The sequence below is a fragment of the Diplodia corticola genome (genome assembly GCF_001883845.1).
Source record: "Diplodia corticola strain CBS 112549 chromosome Unknown scaffold58, whole genome shotgun sequence".
NCBI lineage: Eukaryota > Fungi > Ascomycota > Dothideomycetes > Botryosphaeriales > Botryosphaeriaceae > Diplodia > Diplodia corticola.
Genome location: NW_017971537.1, coordinates 185,232 through 208,936, shown reverse-complemented (window position 1 = coordinate 208,936; position 23,705 = coordinate 185,232). Strand labels below are relative to the sequence as shown.

The 23,705-nt window shown below is 56.0% G+C and overlaps 6 protein-coding genes across 6 annotated transcripts; 4 read left to right on the top strand and 2 right to left on the bottom strand.

Moving 5' to 3' along the window:
* Window positions 1–188: 188 nt before the first annotated feature.
* BKCO1_5800067 (nuclear cohesin complex subunit) lies at window positions 189–4,054 on the bottom strand (the record flags this gene model as incomplete). Its single annotated transcript, XM_020277584.1, has 3 exons — window positions 189–3,269; window positions 3,319–3,527; window positions 3,589–4,054. 3 exons carry the CDS (start codon window positions 4,052–4,054, stop codon window positions 189–191), a joined length of 3,756 nt encoding a protein of 1,251 aa, XP_020126838.1.
* Window positions 4,055–4,602: 548 nt separating this feature from the next.
* On the top strand, window positions 4,603–5,694 carry BKCO1_5800066 (urease accessory protein; the record flags this gene model as incomplete). Its single annotated transcript, XM_020277583.1, has 1 exon — window positions 4,603–5,694. One exon carries the CDS (start codon window positions 4,603–4,605, stop codon window positions 5,692–5,694), a length of 1,092 nt encoding a protein of 363 aa, XP_020126837.1.
* A 234-nt stretch (window positions 5,695–5,928) lies between these two features.
* On the bottom strand, window positions 5,929–7,468 carry BKCO1_5800065 (rrna biogenesis protein; the record flags this gene model as incomplete). The annotated part of the gene is made up of 2 exons (XM_020277582.1): window positions 5,929–7,033; window positions 7,083–7,468. 2 exons carry the CDS (start codon window positions 7,466–7,468, stop codon window positions 5,929–5,931), a joined length of 1,491 nt encoding a protein of 496 aa, XP_020126836.1.
* Window positions 7,469–8,623: 1,155 nt separating this feature from the next.
* Window positions 8,624–9,585, top strand: BKCO1_5800064 (uncharacterized protein; the record flags this gene model as incomplete). Its single annotated transcript, XM_020277581.1, has 2 exons — window positions 8,624–8,664; window positions 8,718–9,585. The coding sequence occupies 2 exons, from the start codon at window positions 8,624–8,626 to the stop codon at window positions 9,583–9,585; spliced, it is 909 nt and encodes a 302-aa protein (XP_020126853.1).
* Window positions 9,586–10,197: 612 nt separating this feature from the next.
* Window positions 10,198–18,183, top strand: BKCO1_5800063 (tfiiic transcription initiation factor complex subunits tfc3; the record flags this gene model as incomplete). Its single annotated transcript, XM_020277580.1, has 2 exons — window positions 10,198–10,264; window positions 10,529–18,183. 2 exons carry the CDS (start codon window positions 10,198–10,200, stop codon window positions 18,181–18,183), a joined length of 7,722 nt encoding a protein of 2,573 aa, XP_020126842.1.
* A 2,687-nt stretch (window positions 18,184–20,870) lies between these two features.
* Window positions 20,871–23,354, top strand: BKCO1_5800062 (uncharacterized protein; the record flags this gene model as incomplete). Its single annotated transcript, XM_020277579.1, has 3 exons — window positions 20,871–21,057; window positions 21,166–22,716; window positions 22,780–23,354. The coding sequence occupies 3 exons, from the start codon at window positions 20,871–20,873 to the stop codon at window positions 23,352–23,354; spliced, it is 2,313 nt and encodes a 770-aa protein (XP_020126841.1).
* Between the last annotated feature and the right edge of the window lie 351 nt (window positions 23,355–23,705).

Below are 23,705 nucleotides of genomic sequence, written 5' to 3'. Positions count from 1 at the left end.
ACTCCGTCACTCCCATGAACCACTCGACCATACTACTAGCTCGTCACCACGAGCGTTGACCGAAATGCGATCCGAGTCCAGCGTCCGGAAGGGGGGGAAAAGGAAAAGAATCAACCGAAGAGGCAACACCGCAAATGCGTGCGTGTCTGCACGTTGTGTTTTTTTTTTGCTTCCTTCATCCAGCCACTTCAATCACCAATCACGCTCTCTTCATCCGCCTCCTGCGCCCCGGCATTAGCACCATCGCCTTCCTCTCCCGCCGCACCCTCATCCTCCATCTCCTGGTCTGGGTTTTCGACGAGGCCTTCCCTCCTCAACTCTTCTTCCTCATCGTGGTGCTCCTCCTCATCTTCCTCGTCCGTCTCCTCTCCGACGAACTCATTGCTCTTCTCGCTCTTCTTGCCGCCGCCGCTAGCAGCGGCGCTCTTCTGCTGGTTCGGGGCCGGTGCGCTGACGCTTCTATTCTTCGCCCTCGCCGCGGCGCCGCCGCCCTTCCCCTTCTTCGGTCCCTTCTCCGTCCCGACATCCAGGTACGCCACCACCTCCTTGAAGTTGGGGCCGAGCTTGTTCCTGTTCCGCTCGAGGCGCCTGCGCACCGGGCCGGGGCCGTCGTCTCTATCCGCCGCCTCTTCCTCGTCTTCCTCGTCGTCGTCGCTGGAGCCGTCGACCACGCCGCCGAGGATGGCGAGGACGAGCTTGGACGCGAGCTCGCACAGGCGCTGCTCCGCGAGCAGGATCTCCTGCGCACTCGCGCCCTCGGCGCCCTCCTCGTCGGCGGCGTCGTCTTCCTCGTCCGAGCTCTCCGGATCGTCGTCAACGTCGATGGGATCGTCATCTTCCGCGACGTCGATGTTGCGGCGCGATTTCTTGGCGAAGTGCTTCTCTGTGGCAGCGAGGAGCTGAAGCAGCGACTTCTGCGTGTCCTTGTTGAGGCCCAGAAGGAGGGCCATGAAGTCGTCCCGGGATTCGTCTTCGTCCACATCCATGCCCCCGGCAGCGGCGTCGCCGTTGGCCGTGCGGAGGCGCTTCGCGTCACGCTTGGCTTGCGCGTCGCGGAGCGTGGTGAAAAGCGTGCAAAGGTCCAGCAGCACGCCTGCAGCTGCCAGGCGCAGTTCATCGGCACCCTGGCGCTTGCGGATGACTTCCTCGAGCGCAGCGACGCAGCCGTCGCGGCGTTCTGCAATCGCCTCAACATCTTTGGGTGGCACGGTGCCGGTTGTGAGGATTGAACGATCCCATGAGCGGACCTTCCACATGAAATAGAACAAAAGGGAGCGAGCAGAATTGGTAACCACGGCGTCCTCCAGTGCTGAAAGCGACGTGTCTGTAGAAGAGTTGGGGACACCACGGCGAAGCAACTCGATGAGGATAACGATGGCGTTCTCAGCCGGGTTTGCATCTTGACTCTTCCTGCTTCTCTGCTTCTTCGGTGCGACCACCGGAGGAGGCGCTTCCAATTGCTCGGTACAATCGGAAATGCTGGCCAGTTTTGAGATACGAAGCACCGTATTCGAGACAGCGGACAGCACATTTGCACTGAGATTTCCACGAGTCATCAACCCCTTGCCCTTCTTGAGAGCATGCAGCGCCGCAACAGTGTCTTCCCAGAGAGCTTGCACCTTGCCTTCCGTGATTTCGCTTAGTTCCTCGTAGCTCTTAGCATGTAGCAACGCGCGACTGGCTTCTACAAGCACAGCCTCACTGCCATGGCTCATGAATTGTTTGTTGATATCGTCCAACAATCTTGAGTAGGTAGTCGAGTCTTGACGGAGCTCCTCGAATACATCTAAGTTCAGAACATGCTCCAGGCGTAATACTGCAGAGGCGGCATCAGGCACGGCGCCGAATTTGTTCAGAAGGCGAGGAATGAGGGCGGCAAGATGTCGAGCGGCAGTATCTTGTTCTTCTTCCAATTCTTGCCTTTCGCGCTTGGTCTTCTTCTTGTCCTTGCCGGCTTCTACGGCGCGAGTGAGCTTCAGTTTTACGGAAGCGTTAAGAATATCCAGGAGAACAGTTTCCTCTTTTTCGTTGAGTTTGCACACTTGCTTCAGCAAAGCCTCAGGATCGTCCGTTGTACCGTTCTGCTGAGCGCCTGCCGAGGATTGCGAGTGGTCGAAGAGAAGGTAGCCGGCTATCACTTCCCATTCCTGGATCTCGGGAAGTTCGTCGTACAGCGCCTCCGCAGCCACACCGATCCGCGATGCCATGCCGCCCGCAATAAGCATATAGCTATTCGACATGGGCACCCGCTCGATTTGACTGGGAAGGGTATGATCTTCATCGTACGCCGCTAACGATTCCACCAGAGACTTGAGCACGAGCCACTCCAGCCTAGGATTTTCGTAATCTTCGTCTCCTTCCAGAGCTTCATCCAATGCTTCCTTTCCACCGAGCTCATCGATCTTTTGTTCAGTGATCTCAGCGATATTTTCCGCGAAGAAGTCGACGACAGCTTTTCGCACGCGGGGATCAGCATCGAAGATGAGTCTCCCCACAGAGTCGATGTCGTTAGGTTCAATCAGGCCAGCCTCACGGAGTATGTCGAGAAGTTCCACAGTCGCAGCGCGAACATGGGCGTCCGCATCTTGTGTTGCCATCTCCACCAGCCTGGAGCGGAACCTCTCCGTGAACGTCCTCAAACCGCCAAGCTTGTCTGCATCATCAAATAATCTCTGCAGCTGCTTCACAACCTCCAGCCTGTTTGGTGCGTGCACATCGGACAGAACCCATCCGAGATATCTAAGGTGCTGGCCGTCGAAGTAATAGTCGGGATAGTTCATTATCCAATTGCCGAGACCGGTGACGCATTCGGTTCGTATCCTGGGATCCACGTCGCGGTATCTGTGAATGAACACTTCATCAAATGAGTTCTTAATCATGCCGTTCAGGGCCTCCACTCTTTCATTGCCCGCCTCAATCTTCTTTTCCATCTCCGCCAACCGCGCTTTGTTCTTGCCGGACTTCTTCGCTTCTGTTTCTTTCAACATCATAGCGTTTGCATTGGCCTCGATGAGCTTAGCTCCAACCATACATAGTGCGCTGCTGATGGTTACTGATACAAGAGTTGCGGTGTGGCGGAATGGACGGCTGTTGGCTGAAGACATAGTGTTGATCCATAGACCGATGTTTTCAACGATGATGGGATTGGTCCAGAGGAGTTCTGACTGGGCAAGGGTCTCGATGAGGGATGTGAAGAATTCGATCAGGTTGTGACGGAAGTTCGCTGAGCCTTTGCCCTTCTGGATCAATGGATATTCAACGATGTTTTGCTGCATATTCATCAGTGACTACCCATGGTCATTAGTTTTCTGAACTCACTGCTTGATACTCCTCTTGTATGTCTCCAAGCTTGCCTGGCACGCCATCGGGGTTCTCAACATCGTGCGCATCGATCTTCAGGTCGCAGCCTGCACATCTGAGAACGAAATTGACCAGCGCGGCCATCTCTTCTGAATTGTCCTCACCGAACCTCCGGACCCACTGCGCTGCGACATCGTTTAGGCTCTGGTTGCCGGCAAACACGTCACCTAGCACCAGCATTACGTCAGCATACAGCAATCCAGCAGCAGTACGACCAGGAGCGCGTACCGTAAAGTCCTCCAACCTCTCCTGCAGCCGCCACCTTGCTCGGACGAGGCTTGCGCGGCTTCTTCGCCTTCGTCGCCGGTCGTATGGCCAAGCTCATCGTGTCGCCATTGGGCTTGCTCTTCTTCGTGGCCGGCTTCCTCTGAGGCGTCGACTTCGCCTTGGCGGCGGACTGGCGCTTCTTCTTGCGCCGCTTGTCGCGCAACTCCTCGTCATCGGCGTCGCCCTCGCTACTCTCGTCCTCATCCTCGTCATCCTCGTCTTCGATATCGTCATCGTCGCTCGCATCGGCCTCGCGGTCGGCGCCACGTTTGCGTTTCGTCGCGGGCGTCGCTGCGGATGAGTAGATGGTCTCGGGCTTCCTGGTCACCCGTCCAGACTTGCGGCGCGTGGCCGCGCTGGTCTCGTTGTTGTCGGCGGGGGAGGAGCGCGTCTGCTGCGCGTCGGCATCGGGCGACGATGGTTCCATGCTGGAGAGGCGCGCGGGCATAGGAAGGAGTAAGGAGCAAAAATGGGGTGTCGCGCAGAGGGTCGGACAAGAGAGTCAAGAGGAGGGGGGGACGAGCACGACGCAGCCAAGCTTGGGGATGGTGGAACCAGCAAGAGATAAATAAGGCCGAACGCGTCGCGATGCGCGGCCTTGCGGAGCAGTTGTGCGAATGCGACGGGTGAGGAGCGCCGTGCGGGGTGGTGGAGGGCTGGCTGCTTGGACGCGGGCGGATGCTGGGGGTGGTCAGCGACGCAGCATCGGACGCGCGCAGGTTTCGGCGGTGTTGATGGGAGACGCGTTGCGGTCGACGGCGGAGGCAGCGCCTTGGCTGGCTCGTGCTAAGCCGCAGCGGGCAGCTCATTGGACAATTGCTTGCCCCTCCACCTCCGCTCTCTATCACGACCATGCCTCCGATTCAAGCGACCAACAGCTCTCGGCGCACAGCAACTGGGGCCATCCTCTTCGTCCGACCCCAAAGCCGGAGTTCCTCGTCCACCATGATATGATTACCCCGTAACACGTCCAAAATGAACAACCCTTTCGCGCCCTCGACCTCGCAACCCGGCCACGGCTCCATCGTGCTCTCACTCCTCCCACCCTCGACGCCGGTGCTCCGCACCGTGACATACCAGTACCCGCTCAAGCTGATCGCGCCGGAGCCGGTCGCAATCGCGCCAAACTCGCCGCTGGCGGACGAGCCGCGCACGCAGCACGTCGTGCACACCGTCTTCGTGCTGACCTACGGCGGCGGCCTCGTCGCCGGCGACGCCGTCACGCTGCGCGTCACGCTCGCGCCCGCCACCCGCCTCTGCCTGCTCACGCAGGGCAGCACCAAGATCTTCAAGGCGCCGTCCCCCGAGCGCCGCCTCCGCTCCGGCCAGACCACTGACGTGCGCGTCGCGCCCGGCGCCGCCCTGTGCTTCCTGCCCGACCCCGTCCAACCGTTCGCCGACAGCGGCTTCGTGCAGAAGCAGCGGTACGTCGTGCTGCTGCCGCGGCCGGGCGAGGGAGAGGGGTCGGCGCCTGGCAGTCTGTGTGTGCTGGACTGGGTCAGCGAGGGTCGGTCCGCCCGCGGCGAGCATTGGGATTGCTTCGAGTATACGAGTCGGAATGAGGTGTGGCTGGCGCCGCCAGAGGCGGAGCTTGAGCCGAAGGACTGGGATGGTGCTGAGACGGGTCGTCTGTTGTTGAGGGATAACGTGATCTTAAACAATGAGAGTGGGGAGGGAGCGGCTGCAGCGGGGACCATCGTTGGGCGTATGGACGAACTTGCGGCGTTTGGGACACTAATATTATATGGGGCACAATTTGAATTGCTCGGGAGATTTTTCCTGGATGAGTTCCAGGCCATGCCGAGGATTGGCGCAAAGAAGTGGCACACCGCGACTACGGATGAGCACCAAGAGTTAACGCCACAAGAGTTGTGGAGGACAGAGAGACTGCAGCAAGAGGTGGATAACGGGGTAGTGTGGACAGCGGCAGCCGTTCGCGGGGCAGTCCTGGTCAAGTTTGGATCAAAAAGCGTCGAGGGAGCACGAAGGTGGCTAGGCAGCATGATCAAAAGTGAGGGCACCGTGGAAAGGAACTTCGGAGAAAGAGCTGTGTTGTGTTTGAAATGAGATGGCTGGCGATTGGAACAGCATCCTATAATGTGCTTCAAATTATACCCTGTGTAGCGCAGCATTTGGCAATAAGATCGTCGAGAGAGCCGGCAGTTCACATCATCCTTTATCGAAGTATTTCTGAGGCTGCATCTTGGCTGCTTCTAGATTCTAATAATATAACAAGTGTACTGTTTGTAGGTGGTATCAAGCAAAGAAGAATAACGGGTAAAGGGAACAAAGGTCGTCCAATCATAGCCAGAACCATGTCATATGCCTTCTGCTTTCCCAATCCCAAGCCGCCGCAGCCTGCAAGTCGTCAACATTCAGGAAACTGACTCCTTCCTCCACCAACACCTCCCACATCCTGTTGCGTATGGCTATTGGCCAATTTGGTGTACCCCAATACCGGGGCTTCAGACCTCTTCTCTTCGCACCTCGAATTTGGCCACGCACCAAATGCAGTTGATGCTCAGTAGGCTTGCCGTTGAGCCAGTGGGCGCGGCCTACCGATTTAGGGAATGACACGGACGCGTAGTACGAGTTGCTGCTGTTGAACCTATCTGAGTTTAGGCTCGAAGGAAGCCGCGCACTTTCTTGGCTGGAGGAAGGGGTAACCAGAGAAGAGAGTTTGAATTGCGAAGGTTCCAGCTTAGGAATAGGTTCAGGCTCTTCGAAGAGCGTGTCTAGCGGCGCGTCAAAGAAAATGTCGCGGTATGTTGAGTTGGCGATGACGAAATCGAACGGAGCGTTCCCAGTCGCCACAACGGTGACCGGCCCCTCCACGGTATTCGTGCCATCCCAATAAGTGAGGTAGCCTCGGGAGCGGAGAGGTTCGAGGTGATATTGCACGACGGGCCAAATACTCTCACCGTCATTCTTGAAATCCACGAGAAGGACAAGGGTCTGAGAGGGATCGACATCCCAGATGCCATTTGGTCGCACAGGCGCCGCCTCGTGAGATACGGAAAGGGTAGCGGGAGAGTTGGTGCGGTCTAGGAGTTCGGTAATCGGATCGACGTAGAGACTACGAAAGGTACGCTTTGGGGTGAGAGCTGCGGTGTTGTGGCCAACGTAGAGCTCTGGTTCTTTTGATGAATCCGGGAACAACCACACATCTGCCTCGACGCCCACACAACCGTAGCTGATGGCTTCAAATAGAGGGACGCGCCGCCAATAATCGTTATGGCTGTGGCATGGCAGGGGCTTGATGTCGCGCGTGACATCGGTAGGGTAATCCAACAGCCCGGATCCGGTATAACCAGGCTCACTCAGACGTGATCGGACATCGTATGCTTCGTCTTGGTAGAAAACAGGCCCGAGGTTGATAAGGATATTCACGACGTGGATGATGCCACTGGTGGGTTTAGCAGATGTTGTGGTTCCCACAGGCGGCAGGAACTTACAAGATGCATAAGATAAAGGCAATCGCGGAGGAGACAAGAAAGCCAGTCTTGCGAGCGATGTTTAAAAGCGATGACGATAGCATTCTTTCCTTGTGGGGGTGGGCTCCCTCTCGCATTTCATTGCTTAACAGGTCGTCGTAACCGACAGCGGAATCAGTGAGAGCGATCCTCTTCCGCCGTTCCCGCAGGGCCATGAGCGCTTTTCGCCAAAAGGGCTGTTGCTGCCGCTTTTCATAGTCCTCGCCGAAGCTCGGGTCAAGCACAGAGTCGAGAGCTGCGCCCTTAGAGTCCAATGCAGGCGAGTCGTGCAGTCGGTCTGTTGCTACCTCTTCTCGGATGATGTGATCGAAGCGGTTGGGACTCGGTGTTGAGGAGGAAGGGACCATCGTTGCCAGAGCTCACAGGAGACGTTGTCCGACTTCCCGATTGTTCCCCGATCGTCCGAGCGCTTGTTTCGGGATGCCGAGTCGGGACTGTATGTATGTACAAGTCAATGGTCGCTCAAGGAGATGCTCTGTTAAGAGGCAGAGAACTAGGATGAAGTTCGTACCGATTGCTTAAATGGCCTGAATACAGATTCAGCCCACCCCACAATGTTACTTTAGCCGCAACTCGAGGGCGCAAGTCCAGCACGACGTAACAGACGGCTTGCGCAGGTCTGGCGCCGTGGCTGACCGAGAACGTTCTGGCGTACCGCCGAACCGCACTGTTTGCTCAGCCTCGAGAAGGCAATCAGCCTGCACACCTACTAGTGGAAAGGGACGGGCTAGCGGATGCTGTAAATAGGGACAAGAACGCATTCAGAGCGGAGGCAGGTTCTTGCATGTGAGCGAACGCCGTCTGACAGCTTGACGCGGTGGGCAACCTCCCTATAAATGCTATCTTGCGGCGAGACCACCGGTGAGATGACCCACGAAAAGCAGACTACAGAGATCAAAAGGACAGTTCAGGGCAAGAGATCAGCTGGCGGCAGGCGTGCATGGTTGTGTCGACCCGCAACGTGCGTGATTCACCATCCATGTCTGGCCGATAGGAGGCGATGTTGGGAACGCCCTGCGCGGGTAGTTTATGTGCGAGGCGAAGGCTTGTTAAGCCCACGGTTCGATTCCATGGCCTCTCGTTGGTTGTCGGGCGGTGCACTGCAAACGTGCACGTAAGTGTGATGCACACCACCCACCATCGCTCGGAAGCGCCGCCCGCCTGCCTGCGTGGTCCCTGCGCAAGTCCTTGGTCTGCTGGCGTCCCCGGCAGGCTATCTCAACAACCGTCAGACGGAGAGCTCATGCGAACGCAAAGGAGCGGTAAACAAAGAGATCTGCATCATGGTCATCTGGAGGCTTATGCAACGAGTCCGTCGTTACACGGCCGGTCAGGAAGCGTGCACGTCCGAGCTGGGATGAGGGCGGTTGTGGAGGGCAGAATCGGCCGCGTCCTGGCGGCGGAGATCCAGCCGAGCGAAAAGTGCGCGCCGCCCTGGCCGTCGCCGAACGTTTCGCAAAGCCGATCCTCTCGACAAGAAAATATCGCAACGCGCCGCAGCAATGCCCCACAAACACAAGCGCAAGACCAGGGAGGAAGATGAGTATGCTTTGTCGCCTCTGTCGCTCAGCTTCGCCCGCTGACGTTTCTTCGTAGTTTCGACCTTCCACCCACTGCGCGTGCAAAGCCGCTCTCTGTTCGAGAATCCGGAACCCTGAGCGAGAACTTCGCTTCCAAGACAAAACAACGCAAGGACAAGAAGAAGACCAAGCGGATAGAGGGATATGGCGCCGACGACACACCCAAGGCCTTCGCGCGCCTGATGCAGTTCTCGCAAACCGGGAAGGGCCTCAAGGGATTGGACACCGGCGACAAGCCTCGTGGCAAGAAGCGCAAGGCCGGCGGTGATGAAAAGAGTGCTCCCAAACCCGAGCCCCCAAAACCCGCACTGGAAACACCCAAGATCCAACCAGGAGAGCGCATGTCCGATTTTGCGGCGCGTGTGGATCAGGCACTCCCCGTTGCAGGCTTGGCCCGCAAGGGCAAGAAAATCGAAGGATACAAGGAACGGCAGACAAAGACGGAAAGGAGGATTCAGAAGATGATCAGCGACTGGCGCGAAGAAGAGGAGAAGATCAAGGAGCGGGAGCAAGAGGAGTTGGACTTGGCTGAAATCGAAGAGGACGAGCAAGAGGCCATGTGGGAGGACAAAACGGCTCCGATGCCAACACAAGGAAGTGGAAAGAAAAAGGGCAAACGCAAGGTCGATGACGGAGATGACCCGTGGGCGGTGCTCAAGGAGAAGAGAGATGAACCGAAAGGCTTGAACGATGTCGCCCAGGCTCCGCCGACTTTCAAAGCAATACCGAAGGAAAAGTTCAAGGTCAAGAACGGAGCGAAGGTCCAGGTCTCGGATATTCCCAACGCGGCGGGCAGTTTGAGAAGACGAGAGGAGCTGGGCGAGGAACGCAAGAACATCATTGAGAGATACAGGATGATGATGGCTGAGAAGAAAAGCGCTTGAGGGCTTGCGGCTGCTTTTTCTCTCATGGGACGGGTTCCAGCGTCGCGCATGCAGGGCGTTCGGGTTGTGATTCGGTTATGAGTGGTGCGCGTATCTGCTTCCAATGATACCAAAAAGTAATTCATATGGTGCCCGCGCGCTCAAGGGCCTTCCGCCTCACGTGCACATGACATTGGTCGCATATGGTGCTTTAAGTGGCAGCTGCACGGTCGAACGCGCTTTCCTCTCATGGTCGTCACTTGACTGGTGCCGCAGTCCGCTATCTTACACTGACCGCGCCGAGCTCGCCACACAGAAACAAACAACTGCAAAACGCCAGAACGCCAAAACTGCCAAACCGCCAACCGAAAGACTGCGCACACCGTGCGGACCCAATTGACCCAGCCTTGAAACGACATCGCAAGCGGCGGTCGCCATCACCGGAAATTTCACGGACCCTGACGTACCCCGCCGCACGGGCCACATCGCTTGAGGTTTTGCCCGCTCCCTCGGCGAGGCTCTGCCGTTACCACCGCCCGCCACAGTCACAAGTTCGAACCGCACCCTCACCTACATGACCTAGCGTCCACCCGCAGCTTCGCATCCGGAGGAGACGGCCGAGGGCGGCGGAAAATGGCGAAAGGCTTCGACGATCTCATTGAGTTTTTGCTCGAGGAAATAGCCCTGCGCGGCGAGCAAGGTAAGCGCAAGTGTGCGGCGGCGTCGCAGAGCGGAGTGCGAAGATTTCTGCAAGGTCTTGCCCTGCGACGAATCACGGCCTCACTCTTCAGTGGGCTACCCTTTTGAGGCAGTTTGCTTTCCTTGACCTTCATGTACTGCTCTGCACTTTTGTTGGGTCTCGCGTCTGGTCGCACGTTCGACTCCCGTGGCTTCCATGCGGCGCTTCTACCTTTCTGCCGCTCCACTTTGCTGCTCATCCGCTGACTGGCCCCCGTGGTCGCAGGCGCAAGCACTTCCGACTTCAAGGACCTCATCTACAAATTTTACGCTGAACAGGACAATGACGTTCGTCCGGGTCGTGGCGCGGCATCGACGCAGCACGCTGACCGCCGCCTGCAAGAGAAGGTCTGGATATGGCTGACGGCCCATCCGGACATCTGTTTGAACGGAGGCCAGAGCGAGCAGATTCCATCGCTTACAGATTTCGAAGCCCTCGAGAGTCAGGATAGGCCCAATCCCGCGACCGAGCCTCCAAAGGCTGGCGAGGAGAACGGGGAAGCGGCTTCGGCTTCGGCTGCCAACGATGCTGCTCTCAAGCTTTTCGTCAGTGAAGAGCGGATGTGGATGGCCATGACCGGACACGGCGTGGATGCGAAAAGGATACCCCGCCACGAGTTCATCATCCTGTCCATCATCGCGGCCCATGGCGAGAAAGGTGTCGTACAGCCAGAGATCACTCGCATTAGCGGCCAAGATAAGCGCTCCGTGCCGAAGCGAACGGATAATCTGGCGAAACATGGCTACATTACCAAAGTGCACGTCCTCGCAAAAGGCACGCGTACTAGTCTCTGCACCCTCAAGAGGTATGCGAAGACACAGAGGGAGAAGAAGGCCGCACTGCCTCCCATCCACGCTCGCTCTACTCCGGATGAAATCAAGGCCGTTATATTCCAGGACGGCTTGCTTCTGTACGACAAATTCTTCGACATTCTCATGGATATCCTTCAGGATTGTAAGATCGTAACCATCGAGGACTGCAAGAGAAAACTCGGCATTACGACAAAGACTTGGGAGATGAAGTCTCTGTGGAGGTCCATGAGACGCTTGGAGGGTCTAGGACTTGTCAAGAAGGTGAAGGCTCAGATCAAAGGATACGCCGCAAGCCAAAAGTGGTACCGCTGCATCAAGATGGTCCGAGAACCCACGCAACGTGATAGGATGATCTTCGTGACCATGAGTATGAAAGAGGCAAAGAAACACAAGAGGGAGACAGAGGCTGGGGTGGATGAGGATGCTGAAGGTTACCTTGATCCTGACGAGGAAACAGAGGAAGCCGGAGCAAGCCAGGCCCTGGTCCAGCAAGAGAGTGATGTCCAGGAGATCAAAAGGCTTCCCCCGCAGTGGGACCCTGACCGCCCGGTCATCAATCTGCTCTGGGACATCATCAGGTCCACAGGTCATTCAGGCGCCACAACTGCCATCATCCGCGATCAGGGTCTGGGAACTTTCTATCGTCGTCCAATCGATGCGATTCTTGGCCGCATCTCCGATATCTGGCATATCTCCCAACCGCCTCACCTTCGCCACTTCGCCATCATCCGAGACACAGGCCAAAGTGACAAGTACCTTCATTACGTCTACCGGACGTATGGCAATTTCCAACTTGCTGTGGACGTCGGAGAAGCTGCCTGGGAAGTCGTCATCACGCAGCCTGTAAACATGAACCCCGGCAAAAAACCTCGGGCCAAAGTCCAGAAGAACGTCCGAGAGGCCGTCCACCGTGAGTATGGAGAGATTGATGAATGGGGATTCCCTCAAATCAACGAGTCCGCCTTTGAAGGCCACAGTGGCATGGCTACCCTGAAGGATTCCAACAAGGCTCTGATGACAAATCTTAAGCCCCTTCCGAGCCGTGGCTACATGCCGACCTTCATCACCGGGGGCTACGTCCGTTCTCAGCGGAACGCCTCGGTTGATTCGGATGAGGACTTCCCACCAGCTTCCTCTCGCAAACGATCAGCGCCGGGTGTTGACAAGTTGAAAAGAAAATATACGTGGCGATCACCCAATGGCCCGGGACCTGGCAGAAGAAAGAAGTCTCAACTCGCTCATGAAGCATCTCTTACTCCTAACCAGACTGAAAATGTCGACAATGGAACAAGTGTTGCAGAAGCCCCAGGACCCGTTCCCGACACGTTGGATGGGAGTCTAGAAAACCTCGGCGGAGGTGAGCATCCTGACGCAACGCCAGCCAAAAGAGCCTACAGACGCAAAAAGTTGCCCAAGCTGGCCGACACGCCTCAAGAAGAGATCGAGGAACGGCAGCCCGGCGTTTATCTCAACCCTATCTGGGGCAAGAAGCCACGGGATCCAACAGTTAAGGGTCGACCAAAGAAAGCTAAGGTTGTTGTCGTCGTGCTGGATGCGCTGAAGGGATTAGGCGTGACCACGCCTGAGTTCATTGTGAAAGTTGCGGATGCCAAATTGCGATCCGATGCCCGGCTCCAAGAGGCGAAAGATCAAGCAGCAACTCTTCAAAAAGAGACTCTGCCGGACTCACTCCGTGGAGTGTTCCAACCCACCAATGGTAGTGTTCCAGAACAGACGCCAATTGCAAGCACGACGCCTATGCCCACACAAGGGCCGCAGGAGACCCCGGGCGCGAGTAACGCGGCCGAACCTCCGATTTTCCATATGCTCGATGAGATGCCTTCTTCGCAGTCATTCTCTACTCCAACGGGACCACTGAATGCGGCCTCACAGATGCGTCAAATGTCGCTTGAGGCCTCTTCTACAAAACTCGCACCTTCCACTCCGATAACATCAGACGAGACACCTGCCACCATCCTCAAAAAGCGAGGAAGAGCACGAAAGGATCCCAACGCACCTCCAAAGCCCCGCAAGATGGCTAAAAAGAAAGCTGGAGATATTGCCACTAGTTCGGCTGCTAACGGCGCGTCGACTCAGCAGCCCCTATCCCCCTACCTTACAGCACCATCCGTTGTAGCTGCTATTCCTCCTAGAGGGGATGACATAGGTTCAGCCTCTGCTGTTGCAGCTGATCTCTCAATCCCATCAAAACAGAGCCAACAGCCGAAGAACCAGACGCTGAGTGGCCAATTGGCAACACAAGGTAGAGGTTCGGATGACGCGGTTGATCATGATGGAAGCCAGCCTGGAGACACAGAATCCTCCTCGAAAGCGCCTACTACGTTCAACCCCTTCGTTGCTATGGCGGCGGAGTACCAAAAGAGCTATCCAGCGCTATACGCTCCTACTCCTCAACCTTTCAACCCCTTCATTGCGGCTGCACAAGAACATAACAGAAGCGTCACATCAACTCCCGTTCCTTCGTTCCAATCTCCTGCGGGGAACTCGACTACCGGAATCACGCCTTCCAATAGACCGATGTTGGCGACCGCTCAGCGCACGGATCTGAATATGCCAACATCAAGCCACGGGGATCAAGTCCGTCCCAACAGCTCAAGTTCAGACAGGTCCTTTGCAGCCATGCGGTCGAACTCGTTCGGCCAACTTCCGGCATTGAATGGTCATCGGCGGCCAAACCTGACAACGAGCGATTCTGGTATGGCTAGATCGCCAACTGGTGGAGCATCGACTTACCTTGGTAACTCACGGCCTACAACATCCGCAAATGGTGCTGTCAGGAACGGCAACAGGCCCAATTTACTACCCGCGTTGGCACCTGCGGCAACTTCATCCGCTAGTCAACAAGGATTGAGTCGGCACAGCGGCCTTTATGACCAGCTTCGTTCAGCCAGTCTAAGTGGCACTTCTTACCAGAATCACTTCAGCCAGGCGTTTCATCACCTACCATCTGGGGCTCCCGGTGCAGCAGTGAGATCAAATAATGGTCGAGGTCCAATTTGGGGTACCTTCACTCCTTCGAAGCAGCAACTTTCAAGTCGGACCCCGGACACTGCCTCAATTTTGGCTGCAAAGCCAAGCGCCTCACCTATAAGGCAAGATGCATACCACGTCTCCTCTCCCACGCCGCCTGTGCGATCGCCAGGCTTGATTGTGAGCTCGCAGTACTCCGCCAAAAGAGCTGATGAGCGCCCAATCGAGATTCCAGATGAAACGGGAAGCGAAACCGAAGAAGACCAGGGGCTACTCAGGCGCGTTTCCTCAGCTTCCAAAAGGCATGACGCTATTTCCGAGATGAGGGAAGCTGCACAGACTTCGCCTGGTCGCATCAACCAGAACGTTGCTGATAACATCGAGCAATCGTCTGTTGCCGACCATACCGCAGAGGATGCAGCTGCAAGAATGCCGGCTGCCCCAGAAGATGACACGATGCAAGATGCCATGCCAATGCAGGATGAAGACCATGATGACTCACACTTACCACCAGAAACTAGCTCTACGCCAAAACAGGAGCCTCGAAGCGGTGTGTTGTTGACAGAGTCTCCATCGGCTACTGGTTCGACAGCACACCCCACTCATCCATCTTCTGCTGACCAGCCTCCTTCTGCTGATATGCCTTCTATTGCAGCTCAGGATGAACAGATGCCTCCTCTTGAAGAGGAACCACCTGCTTCCGTACCTGCCAAACGCCAGAAAGGCAAGTGGGCAGGAGGAAAGAAGCAGGGTGTCAAGTTGAGCGGTGGAGGGATTCTAAATTTTAACCGTACCAAACTCCTTGTCAGCATCATCGAGAAATGCGGCGGTGTCTTCCCGGGCGATTTCGAGATCCACAGGCCTTTTGTTGGTACTTGGAACAAAGAGTATGGTGCGGAAAGACAAGTCGACCGCGACACCATCAAAAGAACAATCAAGAATGCCATCGACTCCGGAAAAGTGCGCCGGTTTGCGTACTCTTTCAAGAACAAAAACGGAGTCATGACAAGCAGACACATCCTCACTTTGCCAAGTATTGCTCAATCGGATCCGCTGGTGACGGAAACTCAGAAGAGAGTCATTGCGGCATGGCCTCGTGTTTATACCCCCCCTCAGATGCAGGAGTATGAAGAGGAGATCGGAAACTCCTGGTACGGCGACAAGTATAAGAAGGACACGTCGGTCCGCGTGGAACGCTCGAATTTACCCCCCTGGATGCGGGATATGGAGTTGCGTACGGCTGAGAACCAGAGAAAGCGAGAAGAGGAGAGGACACGCAGGCTTGAGCGTGAGGCCAGGGGACTTCCTCGTCTCACCAGGCCTGGTCGCGGACGCGGTGGGCGTGGTAGAGGAGGGGTGCCTCGACCAGTGCTCACCGGCCGCACTGGACGCAAGCGTCTTGCAGGCCTTCCACGACCAGCAGCTGATCCAGATGATGATCCCTGGAACCCATTTCAGCCAAGATATCTCCGGCCTTATGATTCTGATGACGAAGAACGCCTTTTTGCGCCGACGGCTCCGACCAGAACCCGCTCAATCAGTGAGCTAAGCGGCACCTTCCAGGTCGATAACTTCATCTTCCATCGTCCAACGCACGATAGCGCACTCGCGTCCGATTCTGAAGACAGCAGTATGTTTGGAACACCATTCAGCTCGCGGTCAGGGACACCCGTGCCATTCACACCATCTAGGAAGAGGAGGAGACGTTCATCAGTCAACTCGCTTGGGTCCACTGACACTACAGAGACTCCTGGTCGAGTCCCTACGTTCCAGGTCGACCTCAGCCAATCCAGAGGCCGTAGAGGCTCAGTTGCATCCGTTGATTCATCCCGCGCAGCTTCGGTTTCTTCATTCCGTCTCAACAAGCCCCGTCCATTGGAGTGGAGCTTTAGACATGCCGGGCCCGACACATACGATCCCACGTGGCACATTCAAGACATTACTACCCTGACTGATCCTGACATTCTTTTCTATCACAACACTGGAACCTTCTCCACTGAGTACCATGTAGTCCGCGATGCGCGTCTGGCACTGTGGGTGCAGCCTCACGCACAACACCAACAGGAGTTCGAGGATTCCCTACCCTGGTCGCTGAAGGAGATGAAAGACTCAGTCAAGATGAAGGGCAAGGAGCGTGATCATAACCGGCGTGGAAACGCCAACCTCAGCAGATTCGAAAGAGAGCTCATTGTTGTCAGCCACTGGGAAGACCAGTACCTGAGAAAGAATGAGGACCTTGGTTTGGCTGTAAGGCAGCCACACTTCATCAACCACAACTTCTATGGTGATCAGGAGGAGCCTGAGAACGAGTGGACGGTGACAGGCCTGAAATGGGACGACATGTATAGCCAAACCTTTACTCCTTACGATCCGCCTTCTTTTGACGAAACAGATGAGAGCGACGCTCCCGATTGGGTCGTTGTAGAGGGCGGTAAACGTCGGAGGAGGACCGGTGGAGCTGGTACACGCGGCACTAAACGCCGTAGGAGGACTGCTGTGCTGGATGCGCTGGACGATGGTGTTGCCGAGCCGCGTCGTCGCCAGAAGGGACCCAGGCCGTCGAAGTCACACTTGGCTCGCGCTCCCACCCAAGATCCGTTGTGCGTTATCTCAACCTCCGACACCAAAAAGCTGCTCTACGCCATGGTGGTCGTTCAATCGCTCCTTGGTGGTATTGAAGGCTACACCAGTTGGGATCAGATCAGGAGGCTATTCAGGACGCATGAACGCTGGGATCTCACCTCGTTCCGAAACCGCTGGGTCTGGCTCAAGACTCGCTGTGCAGAAGTGGTTGAGAGCCTTTTTGATGAGTTCCAACAGGCATATCTGTTGGCGTACGAGTGTGGAGACGTTCAACCTATCAACTACGACAATGTTGACGACTACGACTGGGACGGTATTGTCAAGTGGACGATGCAGAACATCAGCATCAAGCCACACAGGATGGCGGATCCCCATTCTGACCTCCCGACAAGCCGCAAAGAGTTGGATGCCGCTTTTCTTGTCCACGAGACTAATGAGTGGAACGGTCCACCGAAGGAATCGCTGTACAATGAAGGCTGTCTGTCCACGAGACGCAAAGAGCTTACGCAGCAGTATTCGTTCTACCTTCCCCTTACTGCACGGCCAAAGCCGAAGGAAAAGTCCACTTCAAGCCAGCTAGAACAAAAGACACTCGAACGGGCCAAGACTTGGGTTCGGTCCGTCATTGTAACGCCCGAGGAACGGTTTGACACGGAGACTTTTGGCACGAAGCTCAAGGCGTTCGAAGACAAGATTCTCACCAAGGTCACGTCCGAACTCGTCTCAACCAAGTACTTCCGAGACGAACAAAAGGGCCGCACCAAGCCCGGCCGCAACTACGGCGTCGACCGGACCTTCCCCAAGGCCTTCGAGCGCCAGCTCCTCCCCACCCAGCTCATCGACGCCATGCGGTTCAAGAAAGACCTCGACGACGCATTCTCCGGCGGTGCGCCAAGCTACACCGTATCCAACGCCGCCAAAGACGGCCACGTCCTCGCGATAATCAACCTCGCGCAGAGCGGCCACCTCCAGATCAACCCGCTCCTCCCGGCGGTCGACCACGCCATCGGCAAACCTTTCCCCCGCCTCACCAAGTGGGGCTTCACCGAGGGCCACTACAAGACGGTCCAGATGCCTCGCGACCGCGTCACGTGGCCGCTGGAAATCGTGCCCACGGACAAGTACGTCTGCGGCAACCCGCTGCTGAAGGAGCGGGGCCTCGAGGCTCTGCCGCCGCCGCCCTTGCCGGCCGATGGCGGCGAGCGCGAGGGGTTCGTGCCGCTGTGGGCTGACCTGTTCGGGGAGACGATATGGGAGTGGTGGCATAGGGTTTTGACTGCGGTGGTGCACGTCGTCTTTGGCCGTCCTGGGATCGGTGTGGAGGGCGTCAGGAAAGCACTGAAGGATGCTGTTGATGAGTGGGAGATTGAGCTTTGCATAGGTTGGTTGGTGCAGGTTGGGGCGTTGGAGGAGATGAGGTTGGGCGTCGTGGATGGGGAGAGGCCGAGGGGTTGGAGGTTGGGGGAATGGTGGTGGTGCGTGTTGGCGGAGTAGAGAGAGGGTGTTGACGAAACACTGGTGGTGATGGGGAAAGCCGATAGGGTAGTAGTATCGATTGGTGGGGAGATTTTTTCTTTACGTCAAAAGTTTTCTTGGGGAGGGTAGACTGATATTGGCATCACCGGCTGGAGCTTTTCAATTTCTTGTTTTATCCTTCCCTTCTCCCCCCAAGATTATGGTGCATTCAAACGGACACTTTCTTTTTTTTATCCGTTGAACTACAGGCCAGATGAACAAAGCATTCGTTGTTGGTATTTCTTCGGGAATGGGATTATAACCGTAGTTGTTGTGGTATAAGCGTGGTTCGATGAAAATCGAATGTTCAAGATGACAAGATCTCCGTTGAAGAATGAAACGTTCGTCATCATAATACATATCGTCAAAGTCGACGTGCAATTCGCTCAAAAACATTTGCATGGTTGCCGAAGTTGCCGCACGTAGCCCATCTCTGCATACTTCGGACGAGCCTCAGGGTCCTCAGGGTCCATGCACATGGCCCAATGCGGCTGCAGATCATTTTACAACTTCGAACGTCTACGCTCAATTTTGTCCAAAGATACTAGCAAATTAGGGGTACCTGAGTCCGTGCTTGCGCGAGGGTGAGGCTGGAGGCAAGTGTCCGTGGCGTATGTGGATCACTCGTATGCTTCTCAACTCCACTTTCGGGCAACCCATCTTGTTGATCAGACCCCGCGTTCGAAACCCATAGTCAACCCTCTGGTATGCTTTGCTTTATTGCCAAAGAGTGCGTTTTGGTATTCTTTTTTCTTTTCCTGGTCACGTAGTGGCCTCACCCAGGCGGTCATACTCTGGTTTCCACACGCCCAATTCGCGACCTCACTTCAGTTCATGCAGATCAAACTTGGACTGCAGAATGCTCTCGATATTTTGCCCATTGGTGTCAAACATGTCGAGATTCCCTCCGCCGTCTAGACTTTCACATAAGCAGACCCCGACATCTTAATGTGAGTGAGAGATGAAATGAGTCAAAAGGCCTTTTCGAAGCACTTATATATGATCCAACGCGTCTGCTTCTCGAGGCGCATGCTCAAAAGTGACCACACCCCCTCAGCGGTGTCTGCCAGTACGGCGAATGGGTGGGTGTAGCAGGCAATAGTCAGTGTTCGGGGTTGGGTACATATGCGTTGAAAGTGACCGCTTCTTTCGCCTTCGGGCATAAGTCACTCGCCCTTGTGGTGCAGTGGTAGGTTCACATGTTTGAACCTACAAAGCCGGCTTACACTTGATCTAGTCTAGAAGCGCGAATCGATCGAGCTTAAAAAAACCCCTTCTGGGGTTTTCTGTAGCAACCGCACCTGGGAGAAGGATAGGTGATACGCGGGCGCCCATTAGGGTGTTCTACAGTTTTGCCTTTTTTTTTTTGGCTTATGAGATGACTTGGAAATACTTTAGTGTTGCTCCGGGTGAGGTTCGAACAAAATGGGGCAGGTGGGAGGGTGGACGGAGGGGTCGTGAGTGTGCGGGTATTCGAGTTGAATGCCCGATAGTGCCATCGTTGTGCCAACTATCCAGCGCCCGAACCTGCTCCAAAATTTCTTTTACGACACCCCCGGCAATGAATCACTACCTATCTCCATACGCCGCCTCTACCGCCGCCCCCCGCCGCCAACCGCGTCGCCTCATCTCACACCCTCCAGTCCCGGTGACTCACCTCCAGCACTTGCAACATCCGACTTGCACGAAATGACCATGACACGACGGTGGAGTGAGGCGCTGCCTCCTCTTCGACAAACGGAAAGGGAGATGGTGAGCGATGCGGCATGGGTGAAGGGGAAGAATGTGTTTCTCCGCCTCTGTTCAGCTTGCTACTGAGGAAGAGTGCCGACGATCGTGTCAACGTCATTTTGTTCCTCGAGGCCTGTCGCTGGGAAGACGGATGCCTCCCGCCGAAGGCGACCGTGGGTGGTGCGTTTTCCGCGGTGCGGGTGGTCGAAAAAGCGGGCAAAACTATTGCGTAGGTGTCTTGGGTGTTCAATTCATGGTTTTTGTGGGGAATGTGAGAGACGGAGGACCGCTGCGGGTCGAGTCAGCCGCCGTGAATATTGCAGATGAAGTGGAGGAGACGACAGTCAGTTCAGATGCGGAGAGTAGTGGTGGAGGTGGTGGTGAGAAGCCCGGTCGAGATGACTTTGTGGGCTTTGGTGTTTGGAAGGTATGGGGTTTGGGCTAAGGATATGGTAATATTCACCGAGCTGGGTATATCACTTGCTGAGTTGAGATAGCAATTTCCGCGTGGCGGGACTTGGTATATTTGCTTGGATCATGTCAATTAATACCAATGCTAGTTTGCCGCAGGTACAAGTTGGCAGAAGTTTTCGAAGAGTTTGACGCAAACCATGAGACAACGGGGGACGGGATGCTGCCGCAGATAATTGTAGCAAGAAGCGGAGCCTACTCCAAAAATGAGACGGCGCAGTAGATGCCGTCCCGTAAGCTCTTTGCAGAGGAATATCTGGTCGCGCCTGAGGCAGACTCAGATATTCCATGACCTTCTGCTCTCTACCCAAACACTTCCACCCTCCGCCGCAACGCCCACCCCACAGCTTCGTCGCGCAGGTTCATCTTCCCTTCACAACCAGGATATCCGCCTCGATAGCGGTAATTCAGACACTCTTCGCGACGCCATCGCCGTAGACCGCAGACCGCAAGCCGCTTCGACGATGAACCCTTTCAACACCACCTCCGCGTTCGCTGCGGACCGCCGCCATGGATCCGCCCAAGCCTGCCGCGTGACTGTCACTCTCCCTGTCCGCGGCATCATAGTCGACCGCGCCGAACTTGCGCGCTGGAGCGCCGCCGGCTACGCCGTGTCGTGGATCATGCCGGGCGGCACTCCTATGGTTGACTGTACGTTCTGTTTTTTTTTCCCTCTCAATTGCCGCAGTGATGCGATTCCTTTCGCCCTTCTTCGACTTCCTCACCCGTGTAACGCTGACTCATGATGCGCAACCACAGATCCAGTGATGGACCACTACGTCTTCGGCCGCACGCCGGCTACCGTCTGCGTTCCTCCTTTTACTCCTCCTCCGCCGATGTGGCCGCCTGCGCCGCACTTTGACCCAAGGGCTTTCGCTGTCGCAATTCCTCCAAGGCCTCTACCTTCGCCGCCTTCGGCCAGACCGGCTCCGCCGCCATCCTGCCCCCATACACCGCAGCCCACTTCGGAACCTCGTTCATCACCGAGCTTCGGCAGTCGCAGTGGCATGACTCCATCTCCGCCACCCCTCTGCATCGCCGTCGATGGCGACTTGGGCGCTGGTATTGAGCCGCCGGCGGGTGTCGAGTCGCCGAAGGGTGTCAAGTCGAAGCAAGGTGCTGAGTTGGAGGATCTTATCCAGCTTGTGGAGGATGTCAATCTTGAGGATATTGAGCTAGAGAAGAATATCGAGCTGGAAGAGGCTATTGAGTCGGAAGAGGATATCGACTCGGAAACTATCGGGCCAGATGAGGATATTGAGTCCGATACTAACTTCAAGCTGGAGGAAACCGATGAGGACGCCAGCGATGTCTACGTCGTCAGCGCCGATACGTATGATGATCGCACAGAAAGACATAATTCCGAAGAGAAGGAAGAGAAAGCTGAAGATAAGGTCGAGGAGCAGCTGAGCGGGTATGATGAGTACATCCCGTCCACGCCGCCGCAGCGAACGTGGTCGGCTGGGCCGGCGGCGGCGCGCGAGGTGGCCATGGAGCCATGTCGCCGTTGGTCTGCCCCGCGGCTTCCTGCGTTTGCGGTGGGCGGCAGCAGCTGCGGTTCCAGCGATGATGATATTGTCGTTATGTTCGACGATGATGATGATTTAGTACCGCTTCCGCCGCCGCCAACACCGAAATCACCTGTAGAGGGGGATCTGGATGAGGTTCATGAGCAGGATCTTGACGCACACCTGGCTGCGGAGGAGGCTGAAGAGTATGAGGACGTAGGGTATGAGGAGAGCGGAGAAGATGAAGATGAAGCTGGCGAGATGGGCGGTAAAGCTTACAGTGGTTACTACGGGGTCCTTGGAGCCGAGGAGCCGAAAGTGAAGGAAGGAGCGGACAAACAGGAGAGCTCTCAACACACGATGAGTGAAGAAGACGATGAACAGATGAAAGTGGAGCAGGAGGAACAGCATGGGAGGGGTTTTGAGCTAGGCAAACATGTTAAGGACAAGAAACGTGTGGGACGGAAGCCGAAGCTCAAACTTCAAGAGGCCACCCAAAAGAACAAGGGCGGCTACTCCCATACCTGGTCTTCCCTGGCTCCGGATTCACGGACATTTGCGCTGCCTCGCGCGTCAGACGTTTTGAAGCAACACGAAGAGACATCGCGACCGCCGCCTCACGCCAGTTCTGGGCACTCAGTTGACACCAACAGTAGCGATTCCGACTCGGACATCCACGTCTTTGGCATCGATGGAGAGAAGATAGTCGACCTCAGTGGCATGCCAAAGGAGTTCAGCCTCGCAGAGTTGGTATGGCGCAAGCGCATTTTGGAAGCCAAAGCGGATAACAAAGACGCACAAGGTCGGTTGGAACAGAAGAAAAAAAATTGTGCAATGATGCAGCAGAAGCTAAAAGAAATTCTAGACCTAGTGAAGACTAAGAGAGCGAACAAGCAGGATGCGGCAGAGAAGTCAAGCAGGACGCAAAAGAGGGCACGCAAGAGGAAAGAGAAAAAGGCGGAGAAGAAAGCCGACGCGAAGGGAGTGGGTGAGGCATCATCCAACGCCGCACCGAGCAATGAGATGACCAGACCTACGCCGGAAGAGCCGACCCAAGAAAGACAGCAGAAGCCCCGAGTTCATCGACAAGCTCAGCCTGCTCAGCGTGTAGGCGGGAGGAGGATGAACAACAAGCGCTCTCGTCCCCAGCCAAAGCCACACGAAGAGAAAGACCACGGTGACAGGGAGAGGCAACCTGACGAGCTCAGTGAGCTTAGGGAGGTCACGCATGGGCTGATAGCTGATGGCATCAGGAACGCGTCAGCCGAGAATGGTGTGCCGCTCGTGAATTCGAGAAGCTACTTCGCGGCCGATCGGCTGGGCGATCCAGAAGGTGCAGGATGTATTCCAGATCCAGAGGACGAAGCGGATCCAGTCGGCGGACGGTATCGCGACGATGAAGAACAGTCGGTGTTTGACGAAGCTCGCAGAAGGGCGTGAAACGAGCATGTTGCACGACGTCAGCTGAGGTTGATTTCTAGATTTGTGTTCTGTTTCAACAAACAAGTGGGCGGGCGGTGAGTCAGGGGGGCACTTGGGTTTTCTGGGTTTTTCTGTCCTTCTGCGCTTTGTTTGATGGATAGGTGTGCAGGATAGGAAGATGACGGGCATCAACACGAGCATTGGCCTGGGACTGGGCGGAGATTACTTGGGCATTGTTGGATTGACAGCAGCAGAAATAATTTTGCACGGTTTCTCGAAGGTTTGCTGAGTGACGGAGGTCCACTGGCTGATCGGTTCCGGGGTGCAGCAGACCAAGGCAGGCGCACGTCACAGGGCGGTGTTTGGGTG